Source organism: Triticum urartu, chromosome 5A, assembly GCF_056163025.1.
Source record: "Triticum urartu cultivar PI428250 chromosome 5A, HENAU_Tu73, whole genome shotgun sequence".
In the NCBI taxonomy this organism is placed as follows: Eukaryota; Viridiplantae; Streptophyta; class Magnoliopsida; order Poales; family Poaceae; genus Triticum; species Triticum urartu.
In genome coordinates, this window is record NC_141877.1 from 461,527,045 (window position 1) to 461,536,759 (window position 9,715).

At 41.5% G+C, this 9,715-nt stretch overlaps 1 protein-coding gene across 3 annotated transcripts; it reads right to left on the reverse strand.

The window, feature by feature from the left end:
- Positions 1–233: 233 nt before the first annotated feature.
- On the reverse strand, positions 234–3,545 carry LOC125509764 (magnesium transporter MRS2-B). Of its 3 annotated transcripts, XM_087526456.1 has the most exons (6): positions 2,779–3,544; positions 2,121–2,187; positions 1,852–2,048; positions 1,141–1,210; positions 928–1,005; positions 234–407 (listed from the first exon to the last, which is right to left on the reverse strand). In XM_087526456.1, the coding sequence occupies exons 1-2, from the start codon at positions 3,073–3,075 to the stop codon at positions 2,155–2,157; spliced, it is 330 nt and encodes a 109-aa protein (XP_087382582.1). In that variant the 5' UTR covers positions 3,076–3,544; the 3' UTR covers positions 234–407; positions 928–1,005; positions 1,141–1,210; positions 1,852–2,048; positions 2,121–2,154. The 3 variants fall into 3 exon arrangements, with proteins under 3 accessions (XP_087382582.1, XP_087382581.1, XP_087382583.1); XM_087526455.1 differs by lacking the exon at positions 1,141–1,210; XM_087526457.1 differs by lacking the exons at positions 1,141–1,210; positions 1,852–2,048 and having other exon boundaries at positions 2,779–3,545.
- Positions 3,546–9,715: the final 6,170 nt, after the last annotated feature.

Sequence of the window (9,715 nt, forward strand, 5' to 3'; positions counted from 1 at the left end):
TTTGTAGTGTATGATCTTTTATTTTTTGGCATTTTATTTTCCACTATTTTACATTTGTCCCAAATATCATAATATCATACACTGGTCCCACACGTCAGAAATTTCAAATGTGCTCAAATTATTTTGATAAGTGGGTCGCATGAGTCATGTTTCCATTGCACACATTTTCAAATCACATACATAATTACTATTTCATATGAAACATAAATTGTAATTCTGAAACATACATGCAATTCACAAACAGAGAGAAGATACATTAATTCACATACATAATTACTATTTCATTCACAAACAGAGAGAAGATACATTAAATTCCCAGATAACCCAGCTATTATTACATAACTTGCTATATAAGAATGTCTTGGAGCTTCTTTGAACATCTTTCGTCTTGAATTTACTCAAAATATCTGCCAACAAGAAAACAAAACAGCAAGAATAGGGTGAATAACAACAACAACAACAACAACAACATGTGATGGGGTGCTATTCCATATAAACAAGAGACTGATCCCAACAAGCTAGATTCATTCAGCATCATCAACAATTCAGTAAAGTACTGCAGTTTAGGACTGATGAGAAAAAACAACTACACGACTTCATAACTGAACATATTCGAGTAAAAACTGTACAAGTTACATTCCAGTCAACAAACTGTACAAGTTGATGATTCCCTGCTGCATATACATATCACTTGTGTCATGTCTGGGGGTTCAGAATGTACACAACATGTTTATGGTAGATGAACTGTAGCTGCTAGGAATAGTAAAGCAAAGATGCACTGCCACTAATCAGCAAAAACATAACATTTTCTCAGAGTTAATGATAGCACATGGATAAAGATGGAAACAAAAAATATTTCTAATCTTGGAACCCAACATAGCAAATCAAACCGATAGAGGGGCAGAGGTGGCGTGGAGGAGAAAGGACCTTGAGCTACTGTTGCTCCTCTCCATGGCTGTGTGTCACCCTCCATCTCCTTCCCTGCATCCAGTGAGTTGAGTTCTTCTGCAGAGCACCAATAAATCATAGCAAACAGAGAGGCGTGAGGAACAACACAAATACATATGTTAGGAAGGGCGTACTGCTGCAATGCTAGCAACTTTGCCTTATTCAAACTTTGATTCAACTCTGAACACATACATTTGACAAGAAAGCTTTGATATGTCATGCTGTTATAATCCTTCAAGTGGCCTCCCAGGTGAAGGATGAACTAGAGAAAGCACCACAAAATTACATGGCTTCTATGCAGTGTATTCATAACCAGAATGTTTCAATGTAATCTTAAGTAGATACAAGTCCGTATGATAATGAAGAATAAACACTTTGGAAAAAAATATGAGGGGTGAGGGGGAGTACTATTCTGGACTAGAGACATAATATTTGGATTGCAGAATTTAGCCGTCTTGGTGCTTGTTTTATTTGTGTTGAGCTTTTTTCCAACCTGAGAAGATATTTGTGCTAGCGGTTCATTTTTCCTTGCCTGGAAAAGGTTTAAAAGTTTTCACTTTTGCCTCTATTTGTGTTTTTGTTAAGCAAACCATCTAAATATAGTATTCACCTAGACATATTATCAGATCCAACAAACTGAAACAAAGACAAATGACAGCATATAGAGTAGCAGATATGCCCCTAAAGGATTTGTTCCTTATTACACCTTGTTTTGGGCCATTAACCAGTAAGCTACAATCCTCTATCATCTTCTAACAGTAAGCTAGCCACCTCATGGCAACAATCAATCACAAATATTTTAATTAATTAGACAAAGAATCATCTCAAATAATAGTATGACTAGCTAGCTACGGAGTAGTATATAAAGCAGCTATGCAGCGGCAGCAGTAAGAGCAGCTGTACCGTAGAGCAGGAGCAATACGCAGCAGCGGAGAGCAGCAACGGCAGTTGGAAGCAACAGAGCTTCAGCGACAGCAGTAGGGAGCGCGAACGACGAGCGTGAGGCTATGCGCAGGCGCAGGAGGCGGCGGTTAGCGCGCTAGGATCCGGCGAAACACACCAGAAACTAAGTCACACATGCATGCTACTAATCCACTGTCCTGTAGTTGTGTCAAACCAACCACCATCAGTATTCGGTAGTACTCAACAATGAAAGCAGAAAAATGTACTACCTCATCACCGATTTCACGCAGGTGCTTGATGAAGTTATGGAACCAGTTCTTGTACCCAGAGATGTAGCTGCAAACATGCATGGAAGACGCACGCAAAATTAGTTTAAATTGTGAGAGCATACAGGGAAACTCAGCTTAATCACCATCAGCAGTAACCATTAATAGAATAAAATGAATTATGTTGATGCAATTCGTAATTTCCGTTTCAAAAAGAATGCAATTCACAGTTTTCTTCACATCCAACAAAGAAGCAACTACAGAGTTTCCACTACAGATCAATCCTGGACTATAGACTGTAATTGTATAAGCAGTGCAGCAAAGAAGAATGGTTTTTGTTTTTCATCACTCTAATTCTATGCAGTACATTAGACATTCAGATGAACTTCGCCCACTCCAATTCTATGATCAAACTAAACCGCAGTATTGCAGAAAATTTATACACAAAAATTATGGGGTCATCGTACCATGACTAGGTAATCACAGCAATATATAGTGATTTTAGATGGGTGGAACGCAGGGGTGTGGAGTATATACAGTGACTAATAATAATCACGGGATCATCGTACCATGACTAATAATAATCACAACTGAAGTATATACAGTGATTTCAGAGGGGGGAACCCAAGGAGGCTATGGAGCGCGTGGATGGTGTTGGTACCTGCGCGTCGAGGAAGGAGCAGGCGGCCTCGAGGGCGAGCTCGAGGGCACGGAACTCGAAGGGGAGCTCGTCGCCCTCAGCGCACTGGAGGAGGCGGCGCTGCAGCTCGGCGGCGTACTGGAAGACGTAGCTGTTGAAGGAGTTGAGGAGGAGCACCTCGTCGGCGGTGATGATGCAGCGGATTTGCTCGAGGTTGACGATGATGGCGCGCTCACAGCCGAGGACGGTGGAGGGGTAGACGAAGAGCGGGTCGAGGAGGCGGAGGTCGCGGGCGGGGAGCTTGCAGCGGCGCATCATGGTGGCCTTGTCGACCTCGAGCGTCTGCACGGCGCACCATGGCGGATCCAGCTGCGTGTGCCGCCGCCGTGCTTCTTGAGGTTGGGCACTTCAAGGCCGGCTGGGAAATCCCGTCATCGTGGTCGTTGCCGTAGGCGCCAGATGCAGCTCCGTCCAGTCGCACCTCCGAGCCGCGGAACGGAGTAGAAGAGGACGGGGCTCACGGGATCCGCGGCGGCGAACGGTTGCGGCTTGATAGGGCTAGGCCGTAGGTCTGGTCGAGGCCGTCTGGGTTGAGAGGCAGGGGTGAGGAGGAAGGGTTGCCTCCCGGCGGTGGAGTGCCTAGGGTGGTGGAAGGGAGGGGCGGCAGAGGAGGAATCGGGAGATGGGGACGAGGGAGGAAGTGTGGGCGGCGGCGGCGAGGAGATGGGGACGAGGGAGGAAGGGTGCGACGCGGGGAGGGGTCGATATGAGCTAGGGTTTGGGCTGCGGGTGGGGCTATCTCTTTTTCTTTTCTTTTTTTCTGTAGATAGATGGATGGATGGATGTGGGATGGATAGATGGATGGATGGACGCCATGTCATCGATCCGTGGGAAGAGTTCTGATTGGTTCGGAAAATCAGTGATTTAAAATAGTTTTCAGGTACAAAAAATAGAGAGAATTTGTGAATTAGCTATCAATAATATTTTGCAAAAGGGCACCACACAAATTTTCACTAGATTTAGACCACATTTTATGGGTAAGGACCAATTTATATGCATTTCTGATTTTATAGCTATTTTAATCATTTTCCGAGTGGCAAAAATGGGTTTTTTGTGAAGAACCTACCAAATATTTGTTGCAAAATTGGACTCCATCAATTTTATAAAATACTAGACCATATTTAATTCACAATTGACCAAATGGTTGGGTGTCAAAAGCTCTGATACACCTCTCATGAAAAAGACAAATTTCCGCTGATTCAGCAGGAAGCGGGTCAAATTTGAACTGCAGCCGCCTCATAGTTTGCCCTTCATTTTTCCAAAAATCATTTCTAAGTACATAAGTATCTATTTAATCAGAGAAACATCAAAAGTTTTCCAAGATTCAACCACTATTTAGGAACAGTCAAGCCCGCCGTTTTGACCGCATTTTAAAACGGGCATAAAAAATTCAAAAAATCAAAAAATTGGAAAACCTTCGCATTGTGTCATCATATGTGACCAAGTTTCCAGGGAAATTAATAAACTTGTAATACGACAATTCTTTTAAAAAAGTGTTCTCATAAATGAGCTATCATGCGTGAAGATTCATGGCTATCAAGCCAAATGATCAATCTTATGGCCACATTCATGGCATAGTTTGTTTAAATGACCTCATATCGTGCACAAGGGTGCATCTTGGAATGACAAACAATGTTGCCTAAGGAAATTTTCATTTTCTTTGCACGGAAAATTCATTTTCCATTTTTCCGAGTGCCCAAAATGAGTTTTTTTGTGAATGACCTACCATATATTTGTTGCAAAATTGGACCTAATCAATTTTATAAAATACTAGGCCATATATAATGCACAATTGACAAAATGGTTGGGTGTCAAAAGTTTTGATCCACCTCTAGTGAAAAAGACAAATTTCTGCCGATTCAGTTGGAAGCGGGTCAATTTTGAACTACAGCTGCTTCATAGTTTGCTATTTATTTTTTCCAAACATCATTTTTAGGTACAAAAGTATCTATTTAATCATAGAAACACCAAAAAAATTCCAATATTCAACCACTAGCTATGAACGGTCAGCCGGCCGTTTTGACCGCATTTTGAAACGGGCATAAAAAATCAAAAAATCAAAAAATGGAAAACCTTCGCATTGTGTCATTACATGTCGCCAAGTTCCCAGGAAAAATAATAAACTTGTAATACGATAATTATTTTTAAAAAGTGTTCTCTGAAACAAGCTATCAAGTGTGAAGATGAATGACTTTCAACCCAAATGCTCAATCTTATGGCCACATTCACGACATAGTTTGTTCAAATGATCTCATATTGTGCACAAGGGTGCATCTTGGAATGGCAAACAATGTTGCCTAAGGGAGTTTTCATTTTCTTTGGACGAAAAAACCATTTTCCATTTTTTGAGTGTCCAAAATGAGGTTTTTTTGTGAAGGACCTCCCAAATAATTGTTGCAAAATTGGACCAAATAATTTTTCTAAAATACTAGGCCATATTTAATGCAAAATTGACCAAATGGTTGGGTGTAAAAAGTTTTGATCCACCTCTCATGAAAAAGACAAATTTCCGCCGATTCAGCTAGAAGCGGGTCAAATTTGAACTGTAGCTGCCTTGTAGTTTGCTCTTTATTTTTTCCAAAAAAACATTTCTAGGTACATAAGTATCTATTTTATCAGAGAAACACCAAAAAAATTCCAAGATTCAACCACTAGCTAGGAACGATCATTCCCGCCGTTTTGACCGCATTTTGAAACGGGCATAAAAAATTCAAAAAAAAATCAAAAAAATTGGGAAACCTTTGCATTGTGTCATTATATGTGGCCAAGTTCCCATAAAAATAATAAACTTGTAATACAGCAATTGTTTTTAAAAAGTGTTCTCAGAAACGAGCTATCACGTGTGGAGATCAATGGCTTTCAAGCCAAATGATCAATCTTATGGCCACATTCATGGCATAGTTTGTTCAAATGATCTCATATTGTGCACAAGGGTGCATGTTTGAATGGGAAACAATGTTGCCTAAGAAAGTTTTCATTTTCTTTGTACGAAAAAACCATTTTCCATTTTTTGAGTGCCCAAACGGCGGTTTTTTTGAAGGACCTCCCAAATAATTGTTGCAAAATTGGACCAAATAATTTTTCTAAAATACTAGGCCATATTTAATGCACAATTGACCAAATGGTTGGGTGTCAAAAGCTTTGATCCACCTCTGGTAAAAAAGACAAATTTTCGCGGATTCAGTAGGAAACAGGTCAAATTTGAAGTTCAAGTGCCTCATAGTTTGCTCTATATTTTTCTCCAAAAATCATTTCTAGGTAAATAAGTATCTATTTAATCATAGAAACATCAAAAATTTTCCAAGATTGAACCACTAGCTAGGAACGGTAATGCCCGCCATTTTGACCCCATTTTGAAACGGGCGTGAAAAATTCAAAACAAAAATCAAAAAATTGGGAAACATTTTTGAAATTCATGAACATATTTTGGGTTTGATGAATATTTTTGTAATGCATGTACTTTTTTTGAATCCCTAAGCGTTTTATTAATTGATATTTTTTCTAATTAACCAATATTTTAAATTTTCTGAACATTTTCTAAAAAGTTGTGAATGATTTTTGAATTCATAAACATTTTTTAAAAATTTATATAACATTTGTTGAATACACAATCATTTTTGTCAAATATAAATTAAGAAAACAGGGTGCCGTATTCGGGCCTTCCCAAAAGAGAGGAGAGTAGGAAGAGCGCGCGGTATAGGAGATCCCATTTTTTGGAAATGGGCTTTGGCCCAGCGCGGACAGTAAGACTACAAAAGCAATTCCTCTTACCTTGTGTCACGTAGTAATCGGTGGTGGTGTGGTTTGGAACCGCCAACAGGTGGACGAGGGCGTGGGTTCGATTCCCACAACCTCATATTTAAGTTTTCTGTTTCAGGCCTTGCATTATGGGTCCCGCTTGTCAGGTTGGTTGGGTCCTGCTTGTCAGGTCGGTGTGGGTCCTGCATGTCAATTTGCTGGTGCCCATATGTCATGTTGGTGGTTGTTGGGTCCCACATGTCATTGGATTGAAGTATAAACCCAATGCAATATAGACACATAAGCAAAAATTGACACGTGTACATGACACGTAGGTGAAACTGCTGAGGTGACCATAGGGGGAGTGAACAATATTGTCTGCTTACATTTCTGACCAAAATGGTCGTTATGCTTTAGGGTTTGGAGCCCTTCGAACAGCTTTTGACCAATTGGTCTCAAATGGTCGTAGATTTACGACCAATTATTTTAGGGTCACTGACAGAAGGTCACAAGTTGACATATTTCTTGTAGTGATGACACCCTCCCGGCCACTCCGACCAACTCCCCTTTGGGCTAAGTCCTCGGTGGCCCCATGCCTACCAAAGGCACCAACGGCCACCGTCGTGGAAAACGGTTCCAAACGGGAACAAGGATCCATATTCAACAACGGGCACACAAGGCTTATGTCGTCCTATCTGATCAGGGTAGCGCCCGCGCATAACCTTCCCTCGTGGGAGGCACCGGTGAGAGGCATGACAGTAGACCCAGTTAGGACCCCCCCATAGGGTAAGCGTGGTTGCACTGGTCCGGTCGATGTGGTGGCACCATGACTCAGCCAACAGTTGTTCAAGTTTAATTTAATCCGGTTAAACTTGAATGCAATATGCCGAGCCATGATAAAAATAACAGGATGCAACATAAGCATGGAGGTACAACATAATCAACGAGCATAACAACAACATTTAATCATTTATCCAGATGAGTATGACATACTGACGAGCATGAATAACACAACTACTCCCTCCGTTCGGAATTAATTGTCTCATATATGGATGTATCTAGAACTAAAATATGTCTAGATACATCCATTTGTGCGACATGTAATTCCGAATGGAGGGAGTGGACCACTACTCATAGCAGAACATGACCACTAGCATGAACAATAAATACCATGCAATAACATAACGATAAACTACCATGCAATAACATAACGATAAAACTACCATGCAAGTATTTAATCAACTGGATACAAAGAAACATGCATAGCAGCGGTACTTGGAATAGACGGTAGTCATGCACCGAGGACCTCATATTTGTTTTATTGTGTAGTTTTCTGTTTCAGGCCTTGCATTATGGGTCCCGCTTGTCAGGTTGGTCGGGTCCTGCTTGTCAGGTCGGTGGTGGGGCTTGCTTGTCAGGTCGGTGTGGGTCCTGCATGTCAATTTGGTGGTGCCCATATGTCATGTTGGTGGTTGTTGGGTCCCACATGTCATTGGATTGCAGTATAAACCCAATGCAATATAGACACATAAGCAAAAATTGACACGTGTGCATGACACGTAGGTGAAACTGCTGAGGTGACCTACACATGGACATAACACATAGGCGAAACTGTTGGCATGGATGTCTAATTATTTTGAGGCAATACGAATTAGAAAATATGACATTTTAAATTGGTCGCAATTGGGTAAAAATAGGGGGAGTGAACAATATTGTCTGCTTACGTTTCTGACCAAAATGGTCGTTATGCTTTAGGGTTTGGAGCCCTTCGAACAGCTTTTGACCAATTGGTCTCAAATGGTCGTAGATTTACGACCAATTCTTTCAGGGTCACTGACAGAAGGTCACAAGTTGACATATTTCTTGTAGTGATGACACCCTCCCGGCCACTCCGACCAACTCCCCTTTGGGCTAAGTCCTCGGTGGCCCCATGCCTACCAAATGCACCAACGGCCACCGTCGTGGAAAACGGTCCCAAACGGGAACAGGGATCCATACTCAACAACGGGCACACAAGGCTTATGCCGTCCTACCTGATCAGGGTAGCGCCCGCGCATAACCTTCCCTCGTGGGAGGCACCGGTGAGAGGCATGACAGTAGACCCAGTTAGGACCCCCCCATAGGGTAAGTGTGGTTGCACTGGTCCGGTCGATATGGTGGCACCATGACTCAGCCAACAGTTGTTCAAGTTTAATTTAATCCGGTTAAACTTGAATGCAATATGCTGAGCCATGATAAAAATAACAGGATGCAACATAAGCATGGAGGTACAACATAATCAACGAGCATAACAACAACATTTAATCATTTATCCAGACGAGCATGACATACTGACGAGCATGAATAACACAACTACTCCCTCTGTTCGGAATTAATTGTCTCATATATGGATGTATCTAGAACTAAAATACGTCTAGATACATCCATTTGTGCGACATGTAATTCCGAATGGAGGGAGTAGAACACTACTCATAGCAGAACATGACCACTAGCATGAACAATAAATACCATGCAATAACATAACGATAAACTACCATGCAATAACATAACGATAAAACTACCATGCAAGTATTTAATCAACTGGATACAAAGAAACATGCATAACAGCGGTACTGGGAATAGACGGTAGTCATGCACCGAGGACCACCACCAACATGTACTACTACCAAACATTGCCAAAATTAACGTAATACTAGCATGAAGAACATAACAAGAGAGTGCAAGAAAACATAGCAAGACGGTAAACACTGATCCATAACCATAACTGAAATACCGACAACAGTAGAAAAACAAACAAACTGTTATTAAAGATTCAGTTGAAAACCAATGCTTCTGCATGGCTATCATGCAAATGGTGGTTGTGGCTTGCCTGGGGATGAAGAAGGCTCCGGGGAAGAAGTGCGGCATGACCGCAGAGGGAATCACCGGAAAGGGTACTCTCTCGGAGGGGGCTGATTGGGGCAAGGTCAAAATGGTCATTTTCAGAATGTTGAAACATAGTGAAAATGGTTCCATCGGAACGGGCTCGACGAAACAAAGAAGTGGGCATTTGATTCACCTCATTCGGAGTTACGGTTGCAGAGTTATGAGGTTTAGAAGATCAGGGACTTTTCTGTAAAAATACTATTCACAGCCGGGTCCGTGAGTGGATAAGACGGAG

Excerpts from the sequence above, each read along its gene's own strand:
- LOC125509764 (XM_087526457.1), bottom strand. The coding sequence starts at position 3,075 with ATGATGCGCCGCTGCAAGCTCCCCGCCCGCGACCTCCGCCTCCTCGAC. Across the intron at positions 2,188-2,778 it reads GCTCCTTCCTCGACGCGCAG|CTACATCTCTGGGTACAAGA; the intron begins GTACCAACACCA and ends GCATGTTTGCAG.